At 40.5% G+C, this 16,342-nt stretch overlaps 1 protein-coding gene and 1 long non-coding RNA gene across 3 annotated transcripts in view; one reads left to right on the forward strand and one right to left on the reverse strand.

The window, feature by feature from the left end:
- Positions 1-1,519: 1,519 nt before the first annotated feature.
- NETO2 (neuropilin and tolloid like 2) overlaps positions 1,520-16,342 on the reverse strand; it is a 39,390-nt gene continuing 24,567 nt past the window's right edge. The window contains exons 4-9 of one of the 2 annotated variants that reach the window (XM_081870248.1): positions 11,023-11,271; positions 10,234-10,257; positions 9,991-10,118; positions 7,744-7,972; positions 6,446-6,559; positions 1,520-4,577 (exon numbers count right to left, since the gene is read on the reverse strand). In XM_081870248.1, the coding sequence (XP_081726374.1) occupies positions 3,997-4,577; positions 6,446-6,559; positions 7,744-7,972; positions 9,991-10,118; positions 10,234-10,257; positions 11,023-11,271 (1,325 nt within the window). In that variant the 3' untranslated portion in view covers positions 1,520-3,996. Of the gene's footprint in view, positions 4,578-6,445; positions 6,560-7,743; positions 7,973-9,990; positions 10,119-10,212; positions 10,258-11,022; positions 11,272-16,342 lie in introns of both variants that reach the window. The other variant, XM_081870247.1, reaches the window with a different exon arrangement.
- On the forward strand, positions 11,278-16,081 carry LOC309346508. The gene is made up of 3 exons (XR_014158648.1): positions 11,278-11,544; positions 11,692-15,214; positions 15,628-16,081. It is a non-coding gene; the product is annotated as an uncharacterized lncRNA (long non-coding RNA).

Below are 16,342 nucleotides of genomic sequence, written 5' to 3' on the forward strand. Positions count from 1 at the left end.
CCAATATTTTCAGGTCTTTGCTTTCTCTCCTCATGGTCCAGTCTTGTGGAATCATAAAGGCTTGTGGCAATGAAGCCGTTACGTTCTGCATCCTGGACAACAGCTAAATGCTGGAAAAAGGAGAAGCTGGATTTCAAAATTTTCATGATTTTAATACCTGAAGTAAATGGAAAACAGATTTAGCTGATAAAGCATTTGTGATCTCCCTTTTGTCCATACCTTCCCTTCTCCCCTCCCTCATCAGCTGGGTCTGAACAGACTGCATTAGGAAAATAATGGAGAAAAGGGAATTGTGACTACGTGGTTCATCCAACCAGACGAGATTAAAAAAAGAGAAGTAGTAATCCACTTTTGAATTGCTTGTCATACATTGGGATGATTCAACGTTTGCTTTCATTGTTCCGCAACATGACAAAACATTTCTGCATCTCTTGTACCAATAATGTGTGGGTACCAAGTGAAATATATTGCTCGAAGAGAACACAACACAGTTTCTCTTAAGACTGTTGGAGGTTCCTGGAGATTACATTTTATACCAACTGCTTCCACTCAGTTACCTAAGCTGCCCTCTTTTTGAACGTTTCCCTTTACTAACCATGCAAACTAAGTCAGCTAAGATGGATCTGCACTGTTCTAAATGGTCTTGTGGTTAGACTGAAAGCAAGCAAGCAAACTTCCAGGGAACAGACAACTCTCCTTTCTATTAGGTGACTGAAATCCAGTTGTGGGTTGAGAGAACTACTGCAGAAACCAGGAAGACCTTTCACACAGGTAGGCCGAAATCACAGATTATAAAGTCAACGTGATTAATGAAATAGGCTTGGCACTTGATAAATTCAGCTTGGCCAACCCTATGTCACTGAGGAAGTATTTTACTCCTTGTAATGCTTGTTTTTTCTGATTGCAATCCCCTCACAAGCTGCTAAATAGTCCAGAAGTTGGAAAAAGACAAGGTTTTTTGGGGGGAGGTGCATCGGGAGAGGTAGGGCACACCTGCTTTTAAGAACAAGATTGTTGGGAGATTGTTTACAGATGACCATGTCATGTCTACTTTGGCTCAGTTGATTGCAAAAGTAGCACTATTTAAAAATCCCACTGTTTAAAAATCTTGTACCCAGCAAGATATCAGAGCCTGAAAGTTGAAGTCACTTTGGGATTATTTTGCACTAAAGAATATGACCAAAATAGTGTGTGCTTATTGCACTGAATGCTGAAGGTACTACCCTTGCTTGTGTGAAAAACCCTTGCTGTACATCTTTGTGCAATCATTTTTGAATGATGCTATTTTTAGGACTGTATTATTCCACACAGTAACTGTGACCAAGTTTTTTCCTAGAAGAACAAAACTAATCATTTGGTCATTCTTGTTTTGGGGAAAACAGCAATAGCTGAATGCCCTAAACTAAAGACCTGAGTTGTTACGCTTTACCTTTACAAAATCCCAGTAGTCTTAAAACACAAGTACTTGAATTGCAAGTATCTTACAGTTACACAGCATCCTGCAAGTCAGTACAACAAATAATTTGTAACTTTCCTTTATCATACATTTTTTTAAAATACAGGGTATTGCCCATTGGCTCAGAGTTGCAAGGTCACATTTAGTGAAAAACAGATATGTAAACAAAGAAAGCTTAAGAAACCTGTGGATTTATAAAAGGCTAGATGGTAAAGAAACCAGGTGTTCTTCACAAGTAGCAACACTGCAGTTCATAGCTGTTAACATGCACACTGATAATCAGTTTGCTGTACAGGTGCTTGAGTGACAGACATAGGTCATACAGTGTCGAGTTATATCAAAGTCTAAGAAAAGTTGGAGAGTTCCATTTATAAACCATTTGATCATAAAAATATGGAAGCCATACCTGTAGAGTTAAGAATATATTACAAAAATGTGAAGTGATACTTCTTTCTTCAGCCTGACCTGCAAACAGACCTTGGCCTAAAGTCAAGGAGCACAACTTGCAATACTCCATGACAGGACAAGGCAGGACAAAGACACTAGAGAAGTGGGATTTGTGGCTCCTAGTCTAGCACCTAACCAAGCCACATTCTTCAAAGAACCTTCTTTCTAATGGATAGAGAGAACACCTTGTGTCTAGAGCAGCAGTAACAAACTTGTGGCCCTCCAGATGTTGTTGGACTAGAATGCCTATCTTCCCTGACCATCAACTGTGCTGGTTGGGGCTGATGGGAACTGAAGTCCAACAACATCTCAAGTTCTTTTCTGAGAGGCAACAAGTAGAGAGAATAGATGTTTTGCATTACAATTTCTATAGATTAGCATATGGCATAGGAGCCAACTCCTAGGGGCTGAGGTCCCTTTGGCCCACCCAATAAAATATTTGGGGGGTCACCCCCCAAAAAGTTGATGGGTGTTGCCATTCAAATGGTGTGCATGCACTGTATCATGTGATCATGTGGGGTTGGGCTTACCTGCTCCCCCCCCCCCCCCAGTATTTTACTCATGTTGGCATCTGGGCTTTGATGGCTTGGGCTGACTAGTAACCAGTGCTACTTGTGGGGAAAGAGCTCAATGAATGGTAACCAGTTGCATGTCAACGCTTTTTGCCTTTGAAGATGGTCAGGGAAGCCTGAGGATTATGGCACTGGAGAACCTTCCAACAACAAGGGTACCAAGATTCCTGCAGAGGAAAGCCTCATAAAGGCATTTGAATCTAACTTGTAAGTAGGCATTCCACACAATATGTAATGAATTTAAATAGTGTTCATGTAATACACACATCATAAAAAGTTGGCCTAGGGCTTGGCTCAGCTCTGCCATACAGAGTAATCTGAATTCTTGCAACACAGGGGGGAAATGTATTTCTCAACAACCTGCATCACCAAAGGAAAGCAAAAGCTGTTTATTCCACCAACGACATGTGCGGGAAGAACGCTCAGACTGCTTTAGGACACCAACATTGCTGCAAATCTTTTGAAAGACACGGGCCAATATTCTTTCACAGTTAAGTACCTGCAACAATAACGTTTGCACCATGTTAATATGGCAGAAATTGCCTTTCAGCAGTTTTCGAAATCCCTGATGTATTGCTGCAAGAAGATAATACAAGTCATGGTCTAAACGTTGTTAACACATTTTTCTGATAAACGTCAAACAAGTGTTGTGGTGATGTCTTACCTGTGCTTAGCACAAAGTGCTATCAGTGCATGATAGGATGTTAATACAACTAGAGATTTGGTGTGATGCTGAAATTACCAATGGATTTTGTCTGCCAAAGACAAAAAACTTGATTTTCCTAAAGGAACTGAGTTCAAAGATAAAATTAAAATGCTTTTAAAAGGCAAGAAACCCATTTCATTCATTTCCCCCACAGAACTTGGAGGTTCTGAATATTTGTGCTGGTATGATGTCCTTAAAATCTTGTCCCATTGTCACCAGAAGCAGCCGCCAGTGTACCATTTATTTGCTGGCATAGAAAGCCTTAGGACTGGGCTTTAAGGAGTCAGTAATTAAAAAGGCAGCAATATAAAAATTAGACAAGATGAACCAGATGGAATGCAGTGTAACTCATTTGAGTCTTAATTGGCACTTAACACAATAACTCTAGCTACAATTTGACAAATATGATAACTGCTTTCGATGTTAAGCTATATGGTGTTGTACCCACTTATTTTTTATTATTACTGGAGTAATTAAGCTTTTGACTCGAAGACCAAGAACCTGCAGGAATGAAGCAAGGGAGAGAGTATACACTAATTTATATCTTTGTGTTTGTGTGTGTGAAGCCTCATGCAAAACCTGTTATTCTGTTCTCCAAGCAGATGGGCAGTTCACAAGGAAAAAATGATTTATGAAGAGTTTTCTTTCAGGGGGAAAAACAACAACAACCCTAAAATAAATGAGCTAAAAAAAAAGAAGGAAAAAAGAATGAATACACATGTCTCCATCGAATTCCGTATGGTACATTTTTGTACATTCACATACATTATATTTATATAATATTTACACACACCCATTTCACCTTCAAAAGCAGATTAGAAGTCCATTGATAATGAGCCTTGAGCAGTGTCCTCTCGACCCCTCACGTAGATTTCGCAAGGGATCTCTTCCATCACCCTGTCCTCTATCACCTGCTCTGGACACTCGTGAGCCTGTTTGAAGGTATAGCTACTTTTTTTGAAAGTGCTATTGAAGGTCTTCATTGGCTGAGGTTGTGCAAAATCGTTGCGGAAAGGAAGTTCCATGGAACTGAGGTTGGTCCTGCTTTGCTTTACAGTTGCGGCTTGGGAGCCACAGTGATGGTCATGGATGCACCTTGAAGCTGTTGAGGAGCGTCTCATTTTCTGGTAGTTCTCAAGTTCTTCAGACAGGTCGGCCAAGTCGGCGGAGATCTCTTTGTCTCTCAGGGAGAAGAGCTCGTAATGAGGTGGGTCAAAAACCTCCTGGAAACCAGTTTTGTTGAACGTGGTTTTGCATGCCATCACCTTCTTGCGGGGCTGCTTGACCTGCACCAGGATCGAGATGATGAGAAGGACCAAGACAATTCCTGAAGTAATCCCAATTATTGTCCCATGGGTTTTGGTGATTTGCTCAAACAGCCCTGTTTTTTTCTTTTCTAAAAAAAGAAAAGAAAAGGAATGAAGCAGCAACAAGCAACATTAAGACTGTCATATGACAATATTAAGTCCGTCACCCAACAGAGAGGGAGAAAACCCTGCACTCTGCTTTTTTTTAAAAAAAATCCAGCTTTTGCTGCTGAACTGTTTTACATGTTTTATCTGCTATCTTTCCCCCTGTTTCCTCAAGGTTGAACCGGTGTGGAGCAGAGTAATCTTCACCCAGGAATTCTAAAACTTAATAAGTTCTTTGTGCAGTTTCTACCAGCTCCAACTTCTTCACTTCTTTTATTTACATAGGAGCTGCTTATGTGGGAGATTATGGTCGCAAGTAGGGCAACTAACTATGAGGGCAACGCTACATAAGAATACATGCAGAGCCTTGTGGATCAGGCCATGGGCCCATATTGGCCAGTATCCTATTCTTGCAGTGGACAAGCAGGTGTCTGTGGGAACCCAACAAGAATGGTTGGAGTATGTCAGTTTGCATTTCTTGGTGCAGAAAGTATTGATCTGAGCTTTCTTATAGAATTTCATGACAGAGTACAAGAGCACTCCCCCCCCCCATGATTTCCTGGCATTCAGAAACATTGCAGCCTTTACCCCTGGAAACAGAAAATAGCCATCATGGCTAGTAGCCACAGACAGCCCTCTCCTCCTTTTATCTTTGTTTTGATGACTGGAGAGTTGGGGGAAGAGATGGGCCACAACCTGAAGCGCTAAAAGTTAACACCACGTGACAAAAACCATAAAGTGATGTGAGCACTTCATATGAAAGCACACAAGATGGCACTAGCGGACTGCAGTAATTTTATATATCTAGCTACTTAAAGAGAGAAAGGGGTGGAAAAGCAAGCTTTAGAAGAAAAGGTCATTCTTCTGTATGGCAAGAGGCATGAGCATGAATAAAATAAGATATTCAGAAGGGGTATAGTGACATTATTATCTCTTGGGTATTAAAAAGAAAAGTCCATTCACATCTACAGACAAAATATGAATAGTAATTTATTTCAGCCCAGAGGATGGTGTTTGGCTCCAGCCACGCAACAAACGCTAGAACAGATTTCTGAACTGAAAGGACACAGGCAAGATATATAGAAGCATCATAATTGTTGCCTAGAGAATTGTTGGTAAAAAGGCCATCCCGACGAGGATTGATTCATGCTAGCAAGCTGGAGGTTCGTTAGGAAAAAAGATTGTTGTAAATGATCCAGAGTTGGTCTGCGGCTGATTTATTTTTGTTAAGCTATAAAACAGGAAACTGAGTCACCGTGAGCAGAGAGAGAGATAGTGTTGCACAGTAAGTGCATCTGTATGGTTTACTAACTCAAATGAAGGTGCTTCAAGGTGAAGAAACAAATCACAATTGATAACGAGCTAGAAAGTGCAGTTTAATACATAAATAATCCAGGACTGCACTTCAAGTTTAATGTGCACTTTGCCTTATAAAATTTAGGTAGGCAGATCTCCGTTAGGGAGAATAATTCTATTAAATTTTAATTTTTTTGCTTATACAGTGGTACCTTGGTTTAAGAACAGCTTAGTTTATGAACAACTTGGATTAAGAACGCTGCAAACCCGGAAGTAGGTATTTGTGAACTTTGCCTTGGAAGGAGAACCTGTTTCGCTTCCTGTTGAGTGTGTTCCACTTGTAAATTGAGTCCCCCGCTGCTATGGGAAAGCACGCCTTGGTTTAAAAACACTTTGGTTTAAGAATGGACTTGCGGAACAGACTAAGTTCGTAAGCCAAGGTACCACCATAGTATTTTGGTCTCAGAACCTGACCTTGACTCATTTGAGAGATGGGGGGAATCAGAAGGCACAAGCCAGGCAGCCCCAGTTGCCCCTCATAGCAACACACACTCACCTTTGCAGTGGTTTTCATCCCATGGGTATGCACAGTTTTGAATGCCGTTGCAGACTAAAGAATTATTGATGCACATGTTGCTATGGCAAAAGTATGTGCTGCCTGAGCAGGGGGCTGTGAAGGAAGGGGAAAAGAGTTATGAGTTACCCAAACTTAAGAGCGATAGATAGTCACTTCCAGTGCTTTTCTTCTAGGAAAAAGGGTGCCGGTACTCTCCATGAACTTGTGAACGTGCCACACTTTTAACCAGTGAGGGGGAAGGAACGCTTGAGTACCCCTCCCAACCCCCAACAAAATAAAACTGGTCGCTTCATAATTGGACTTAGAATTTAAGGAAGAAAGAAGTCTTCTGCATGCTACAAAGTGGCACATTCATAATAATCCCACAGCTGTGACTACTAAAGTACAGCATCAATCATACACAATCACACAGAGTATTTATTCAAAGCAGCATATCAGCGCTATTCTACCCTCTCACCCTGGCAATGATCTTTGGGTGGCGTTTATTTTGAGGGTTGTTTTGTTGCAAATACAAGTGTTCTAGCATTTTTCTTTACTGTGCTTTCCCCAGCCTAGTCAGTGGTTGAAAATGGCCCATGCTTTTAGTTATGAGTCATATTCTCTAAATTATAACACTTTTTGCCTTGTTGTTTATTGAGGCTTAAAGTGTAAAGCTGATTATTAAGGTCAACAACCAATTAGGTATCACATTAATGCAATTTAAAGTTAATTACGCTTCTTGCTATTTCCAGCTGTTCTTAACCATGAGACTTAGTTTAAGGAAGGCAGTGACTCCGAAGTTTCCAGGAGCCTACACTGAAGACTAGATTTAGATCAAAGCGGTCAGTGATTTCAGATAGACTTCCAGTTTCAAAATGCCCACTCTGTTAAAGAAGAAACCCTGTTTCCTTCTATACTCTAAAAGCCACATTAATTATTCATCCTGCAGTTCTGCCACAAATAAAGGAACAGGACTTTTCCAAACACAGAGGTCAACCGCCCCGCTCTAAAGAGAGAACACAACACTGTAGAAGTGTAGCTGTTCTATAGCAAGGCAAAGCTTGCAAATGACATCTGAATCTCGCAATCGCCTTCTCTTAAAAGATTCCAGCTGATGGGTCTTACATGATATTTTATATGGTTTGGAGTCACCCACTAATATATAGCAAAAGTAGTGTCCGTAAGCAGTCATTGTCAATTCCGTACATTCATGGAGTAAACAGCAAACAGCTCTGAGTTTTAAGTCCTAAACAATATCTTGCCATAGTTCCTAAAAGGATTCATTACAGTACACTTACGGTCCACGAATGATGTGAAGAGCATTCTGAACCTGCTCAATCTACTGCCTTCGTCGGCCCACATTCGTACCACCCCAATTCCGGTCTGCAGCATCACATCGTTAGCCACCGTGCTGCAAAACTTTGCTTTCAGGTTTTCGATAGAACTGCTCCCATCATACACAGCCACAAAGTTTCTCTTGCATTCATTTGAATGTTCCATCTGGTAGTCTAGAAACCTCAAATATATCTGTTGGTAAGGGGCAGGGGAAAGCTTTTAAAAGAAGTAATAATAATAATAAAAATAAAACTACAAGCCAAATATGTAAACATTATTTTCGATTTTAAAAGTTTACACATTTCGTTTAGATGAAAGGCGCAAACAGCTTGTAAATATATTTTAGGCATATATAAATATAAACTTGCAATTTTCAGCTATACTCCCTACCCCGCCATTCTCATAATAAGCCTGATTTTTTTAAAAAAAACAGTGACTAACAGCCATTCCGTGCTTAAATAAACATGGTACTTTTGCAGACAAACAGAATAAATATATTTTCCTCAAACAATTCACACCATTAGCTCACCTAGTCACATCTGCATTTACATGCATACCTGTCAATGGTACTGTCTGGTTATTAGATGGATATTTATTTCCAGATGGAATTTTAGCCGTAAAGTGCTAAAACACATGGTCCCAAACCTTAGCAAGATAAGCCCAGTAGCATTTTGAATCCTGACAAACTTAGAGCTTGATACACCATAAATAATCCAATCAAAGCACTGCGAGTTAGGAAGATAATTCAATTCAATAAGCGCAGAACTGAAGATATGCATTCCAGCAATATTCAACGATATTTATAAATAAGTATCAGATATTTCAAATATAGATGAATTGGGAGGGATATAATTTGATTTCTTACTCTTGGAATACAAGCTGCAATGTCGATAGCTTACAGTGCTTTAAGATTCACAAATCAATGTGAACAGCAAGTATATTGTTTATATTCCCTTATGCACTACTCTTAAATAGTTTAAAAAAAACAAAAAACAAAACAGAGCAAAACAAAAGCACCAGAGAACGTTTATGGATGTGTGTGTATGCTGTTGTTATGGTCCTACCTAGTTCTGGGTATCTAAATTGTGGGAAAACATATGCACAGCATCAAGCCCTTTTCAAATTAATCTGCAAGTTTAACCACAGATTGGGTGGAGATGTTATTGAATGTTAACCAAGAAAATAATTTCCCATCATAGGCTTGTGTAGAGAAGATGCATTGTGGTGTCAACTAGAAAAAGATGCCAAGATTTGAATAAGTATATTGAAGCTAGACTGGTTACAGTTTTCTTTAACCTGACATACCACAACAAAGCATGAAATTTGGTAAATGTGAAGACTATTTTGATGCACCCTCAAATCGTCAACAATCTGCAGTATTAAAATATAGATCTGAATCAGAAAACAAATTAAAACTATAGCAGAACCACCCTGGCCCAACCAGATTCCATGAGATTTTGAGAGTTATGTAGTTTAGGAGCTACCTAGCAAAGCTTATTAAGTTTGGATAGAAATGTTTCGGTTACAAAATGTAACAGTGGTGTCCATTAAAGCACTGATGAATAGTTTCCAATATGTTGCACAGCATAGTATTTTAAACTGAGTAAGTTGTCTTGTAAGCATGGCCCAGAGTTAGGCCCAGGGTGTTTTGCTGCCCTAGGCAAAACTGAAAATGCCCCCCATTGGCATGCATGGTAGCCTGGGGAGTAAAAAGAGGTAGGCAGCAGTGGTTGTGGGTAGATCTACCACCTGAGGTGACTGCCTCATCCCACCTTATGGGTCTGCTGGCCTTGGCCTGGCCCCATAGCAAAGGGATTTTTCTGATAAAAGAATACGATTTCCATGCATTTGGACCAACACCTAAGTTAAATATAAAGAATAGTAACGCCGAAGAGGAAAAATAAATCAGACATTGGAGCCGAGTTGGAAGAAACCATATTCAAATATTTATATCCATCTTTTGACCCCCACAACCAATAATGGTTGGTTTCTAAACAGCAGAACGGTGCAGATTGGGTCTGAAAAAGGAACACTTTTTTTGTGCACCAGAAGCAGTCTGTGAAACCAACATCTGTCTTGGTTTCTCATTACCACCAACAGGTAATTAATTTAAATGAACGAGACGCAATATGCAAACCATTACTAATGGCCATTCCCAGTTACTAATGACCTGAGAGCTCATTACACAGTGGATGATTTGGAGGGCCCACCTTGGCATTTGGAGTGGCCTTGATGGTCCATATGCAGTCAACAGCCTGCCCAGGCTTTGTTTTCTCTTCTTGTTCCACCTGACTGGAGCGCACAATCCCATCAGCCCCCGAGAGCTCAAACTGGCAATCTAAAGCGAGGCAGACACAATGTGCTGTCAAATTAAAGGCAAGAGAAATTTGAAAATCTAATATGCAAAAGAGATTAGTACTGCAATACTAGACCTGGGATGGGATTTAAAATACCTCCTAGGTATGTGAAGTCAGGATCTGTAATGAAGAAGAAAAAACATAATGATTGGCCTGGGAGAGCTGAAGGTTTAAACAGAAAGAAGGACCTTCTAGATGCCAAAATAATAATAATAATAATATGGTACACTAGGATACTGAACTGAGGGGCGACAGGTTCCTTATCACTCAGTAACATATGTACCTTACATTTCAAGCTCTATAATATGACTCCAAACAGTCATGGCTTCCCCCAAAGCATTCTGGGAGCTGTCATTTGTTAAGGGTGCCGAGAGTTGTTAGGAGGCCCCTATTCCCCTCCCAGACCTACAATTCACAGAGTGGTTTAACCACCAGTCCCTCTTCCCAGGGAACTCTGGGAATTGTAGCTTTGAAAGGAGAATGAACATGCACACAACTCTAATCATATCTGCATGGTGTGTGGATTTATATATAAAATGCCAGTTTCCACATGTGTATGTGGAGTGAGTGAATGAACAAGAGAGAGATGCCAATTTCCCTATTTAAGGATGATTTTAAGCTTCAAGGCCTACAAGGCACCCTGTCATTCACAATCTTGGTGCTTCTGACATTTGAAACTGGATAGCTGCATTTACCCTCCTGCAGTCATGAGCACAAGAACATTAAAGAGAAAGTTCTGCTCCATGATTTTTATATGCAGCCTTCAACACTAACCAATTCTGAGCAAAATATATTGGGTTAATATTGATTTACCCAACTAAATTCAACACCAGTTGGGCAGAATCTCTAACAGGCAAAGAAAGAAACAGCATATATTTTTTTTACCTGGTATAAACGAATATTTTGCTTTAAATCCCTGTCCTTCTAGTTCTTCATCTGAGGTAAACTTTATCCACATAAATCTCCCTGTTGACCTAATTAGAGTAGGGCTTTTTAGACCACAGTAGCGATCAATGAGTGGGGAGAAACCAAAAGGTCCATCTCGAACTTCGAGGTGATCAAATCGACATTCAAATGAAGGCTCTATGTAGTATGGTTCATCAAAGGTTAGCTCTATTCTTTGTCGTGGGGCAGCTGTGACAGAGTAAAAACAATCTAGATCAATATAACTTTCAGCAACAATGAATTAAAACAATTTCCAGAAAGACGTGAAGTTTTGTATTTCTCAGCATAGGTGTGGAGTTAATTGGTATTGCAGTCCTAGCATGAATATAAATATAGATCTTCACAAATAGAATTTAAGATGCCTACACAGAAATTAAGTCTGACTGACTTCAATGGTTTTAGCTAGTTGGGCACAGGATTGCAGCCTAAACATTATCCAGAACATGCACACAAATGACACATGTATCTGAAGAAGTGTGCATGCACACGAAAGCTCATACCAAGAACTGACTTAGTTGGTCTTTAAGGTGCTACTGGAAGGAATTTGTTTTGTTTTGACTATGGCAGACCAACACGGCTACCTATCTGTAAATGACACATGTGTTAGAGGCACATGAGCGCCATGAGTTGGTTGCCTCTAGATTTGATGCTTTCGTTCTGGAATTTGTCCCATGCTGAAATTCTTAAAAAGAAAAAAACACAAAGCAACTTTCTGAAAAAACACCTATTTGCACATTTTTAACCTATTTTACATGAATAATTCACAAGGCTGCAAAAAACACACACACCCAGAACAAAACCTCATCAGTTTATGCAACAAAGTAACCGAGCCAGCAATCAACAGAAATAAACCTAATACCTAGGATATTACTCTGATTAAAGCACTTGGTTTATATTGCAGGTTCATGCCAGCCTGAAATTCAAGATTTATTCCAAAATACTGACTCATTCAAGTGTCAGTTTCAATATGAGATTGCAATGTTCAGCAAGGTGAAGGATGTAAACATCTCCGGAAGAAAAAGCTAAATGCAAGAATGCACAGTTAGATAGGCTGTACCATTTCATCCGGTACTGGCATGCTATATTCATTACATACTGTACCTGTAAATACACCATCGTGGAACCCAGGGTGGTACATGCAGAGTTTTCCCAGACACTTTCCCATCTAGGGCCAGACCTGATTGACTTCTGCTTGGTGGTCTTTCACACTACCAACTGGGTCTACTCTTGTATTTAGTATTATTAACAACTTGCTTTTGGGAAAGTCATCAGCAGATCATTAAAAGATTATACCCATTCCATGCTTTCTTTCCCACTTCAGAGATACACTGTCTCTGAACATGGGGGCTCCATTTTGCAACTCCCCACTGCTGACAAGTGGGAAACCGCAACAAAATGTTACAGTGCATTTCCAGCCCCTTACAAAACTGTTCTTGTTTAGGGTTCCAACTGACTTTGTAGTGCTTCCTGGAGTTGCTTACAGAAAGTATCCTCTTGGTACTTTCTCCTGCTGTACAATATATGCTTCCAGGCTTAAACCTGATCACTTTATTGCTGCATCTCATGGTGTATATGTGTGTTCCTGGTGCAGGACAAAATTGCCTTTTGCTTTTTCCCTCTAATAAAACTTCTTCATATTATAGAGCATGGGAGGTTGAGGTTGTAGAGGGAAGGCAGTTTTTCTAGCTCTGCAATACATGTTTCACTCCCTCCTCCAATGCTGAAGCTATTAAGTTCTGAAACACTTCATTTCTGTGTTGTATGAAAGCTCAGAAAAGCGACACCACACGTTTTACTTTGGGAACATGACATTTAGCTGTCTATGGGAATCGAAGCCAGGCTATTTTTCTTCTTCGGTTTGCCTGATGCAGCTTGGAAAAATCCTAACGAACCTCCTGGTATCCACCTTTGTATCTTCAAAGAAAGGCCCAGTTTGTGCATCACATTAAACCATAGTTAAAAATAAATGAGCACAGTGTGCTGGGGTATGCTGCTCATTAGTGCCCACTTCACTCCACCCCAGAAGTGGCTCGCTGGGTAGGGCACTTGCTTCCTAGCAGGTGGGTTGTTGTTGTTTCTCAGAAAGGAAAGGGGAGAGGCAGTGGGGAGATTCAGCATGGTGCAAACGAACCAGCATGAGCACTGGATTTGCTCTGCTGGTATGTTTGCACTTCACTGACCCCCCTTGCTGCTTTATCTCTTCCCCTGCTGGTAAGAAACAGTAACCCATATGCCAGGAAGCTACTCTTGACAAGTCACTTCTGCTTCTCCCCCATTCTCCTTAGCCACACCATGTTGGAAACAAACCAGAAGCTGGCTTAGGGTTGTCTGTGAACCAGTGCTTGCAGGTTGTTTCTCTCCAAACATGAGGGGAAGCCAGGGTTTGTTTTTGGCTTACTGTTGACTTTTCACATTCTAACAGAAGCTCTCAAACAAACCACAAGTGCTGGTATGCACATACAGCTTTGGAGATAGATACTGTAAAAAGCAAAGTTTGCACTTTTTGTTTTGTTTTGTTACAATGTGGAAAGTGGGCTTTGTTTTCAGGTTTTCATTTATTTATTAAAAGGAACAACTCACTGACCAGAAAACCCATTATTCCACAGCAGGAAATAACATGGAGACGAATGACCAAATTCTATATAATTATAACATTAATTAATACATTAGTATGGCAACATAAGATTTATTTTTTCACAATGTTCCAGAAAAGTACCAAATTTATACCGTATGTAGAAGAATACATAGTAATCATTTTCAGATAAGGGGGACATGTGCAACTGATTCAATAAATTCGAGCATGGTATAACACATACAGTAGAAAGTCACGTAACAACTGTGTACTTTTTCATATGAGCACCAAAGTCACACTACGTGGACCAATGCATCATGAGTATTATGGGGTATTGTGGTATTACACTTTTAAGCATGCACAGCCCATTGAGCATGGTATAACACAGTGAATGGTGTGACAGACATGCTTTTTCATTTAAATGCCAAATGTGAACTAATCCATCGTGATCATTTTGAGATATGGCTCAGTGTGGTGATGCACATGCGCAGCCAATTCAATATTTGAGCATGGTACAACCCATAGTGAATGTAAGATTATATGAACACCGTTCTTGAAGTCCCAGTTAAGGAAGTCATTAAAAACACAAGGATAGCTTTGGAGAATCATATAGTTATAATTTTTAGACATTTTGGGCATAATATACATGCACAAAGTAATGTGTCTATTCGTTGCATATCAGGGTCATAGAATCAAGCAGAAATTTGGGTAATATGCTGTTTTCGGTTTCTCATTTGTTAAAAATCAGTGCTGATCCAAGATTGTTTCAGATGATCAAACTGAATCGTTGGAGCATTTCCCCTCACAAGAGCAGAGTGCAGTGCATAAGTCCAGCTTTTTTTCACTTGTAGCTCTTCCCACCCCGTTTCATGCAGTCACAAGACAGTTCATAAGAGGTCAGGGAAGTTAAGGGATTATTGGCCAGAAAGGCTCAAATAGTCCAACATCCATCTGAATCCAGCCTAGCTTATAGGGGAAGCAAGGGCAGGCCTTGAAAATAGTGCCTCACCCCTGATGCAGCCACGATGGTGGACTTCCTTCTTTACATGCTACTCAAAAGAAGCTCACCCTAGTTCATATAAAGAGGGAAAGGCTGAAGCTCAGTGGCAGAGCATCTCCTTTGCAGAAGGTCCCAGGTAGGGCTGCGAGAGACCCTTGCCTGAAACCCTGGAAAGCCACTGCCAGTCAGTGTAGACAATGCGAAGCTAGATGGACCAATAGTCTGATTTGGTATAAGGCAACTTCTCATGTTTCCAATTTGAAAACATCTTCTTTCTTGTCTTGTCCAGATCAGTCCAGCTGCTCGTTCAGTTATAGACCTGTTTGATGAACCTCTCAAATGGTATGCATAGTTTCTTCTGGAATGTTAAATGGGGCCCGTACACTAATCTTAGAGGTACATCAGCCATATCTGACAGAACATTCCATCTGGACCAGGGTGTTATCTTTGCACACCCAGCAAATGATGATACAATGCTGCATCCTGTAAGTGTGTGGGATATTGGTGTAACATGTGATTTCCCAGGCTCAAGGCAGGTGCGATTTGTAAGGAGCAGCCAGGTGCCTTATGAGGAACGGCTAAGGGAGCTGGGCATGTTTAGCCTGGAGAAGAGGAGGTTAAGGGGTGATATGATAGCCATGTTCAAATATATAAAAGGATGTCACATAGAGGAGGGAGAAAGGTTGTTTTCTGCTGCTCCAGAGAAGCGGACACGGAGCAATGGTTCCAAACTACAAGAAAAAAGATTCCACCTAAACATTAGGAAGAACTTCCTGACAGTAAGAGCTGTTCGACAGTGGAATTTGCTGCCAAGGAGTGTGGTGGAGTCTCCTTCTTTGGAGGTTTTTAAGCAGAGGCTTGACAACCATATGTCAGGAGTGCTCTGATGGTGTTTCCTGCTTGGCAGGGGGTTGGACTCGATGGCCCTTGTGGTCTCTTCCAACTCTATGATTCTATGATTCTATGATTCTAGGTAAACCATTTCATGGCTGCTAGAGATGCAATGAGAATCTTGATTTCTTCAGACATGAAAAATTAGGCATGGTCCTCCTTTACCGTCTGATGAAGGAAGTCCTTCCATTTTCCTGGTTCAGGTAAAACCCCTACAACATTCAGTTGCATTCTTACTTTCTGGTCTTGCTCTGGTTGTAGTTTGGCAGAAAAGGCTGCTCTAGAGAGGTCCCGTGCCACATCCTGGCATGATGCACTTCGTAGTTGCCCAGGTCATGTGGCACGTGCACACATGTGCAATACAACATGCCCCCATATCTGAAAATAATCACAATGCATTTAGTCCACATTTGGGTACAATTTTGGTGCTTTCATGAAAGAAAAGGGAATGGTTGTTGTGAAAAGATGAGCTGTGCTGCCATACTTAATGCCAGAAATACATAGGATGCTGTAACTCAGTCTCTCCACATTATTTCCTGCAGTGGAAAGATAAGATTTTCTCTGGTCAAGACAATAATCCTTAAAAAACAACAACACACACAAACTTACTTTGCAACAAAAACTTTGTGCAAGCATCATTCCCAATGCCTTTTCTGGGATTTGACTCAGTGTAGTAAAGAGGAGTGGGAGAGGAACAGAGGAGACAGTAATGACCAGAAATACACTGCTCATTTTCATGAAAACCATAATCATTGTGCACCTGTAACAATGAAACTGGATATCTTTATCTGCCTCAG

Source organism: Podarcis erhardii (assembly GCF_964252035.2).
Source record: "Podarcis erhardii genome assembly, chromosome: 7".
In the NCBI taxonomy this organism is placed as follows: Eukaryota; Metazoa; Chordata; class Lepidosauria; order Squamata; family Lacertidae; genus Podarcis; species Podarcis erhardii.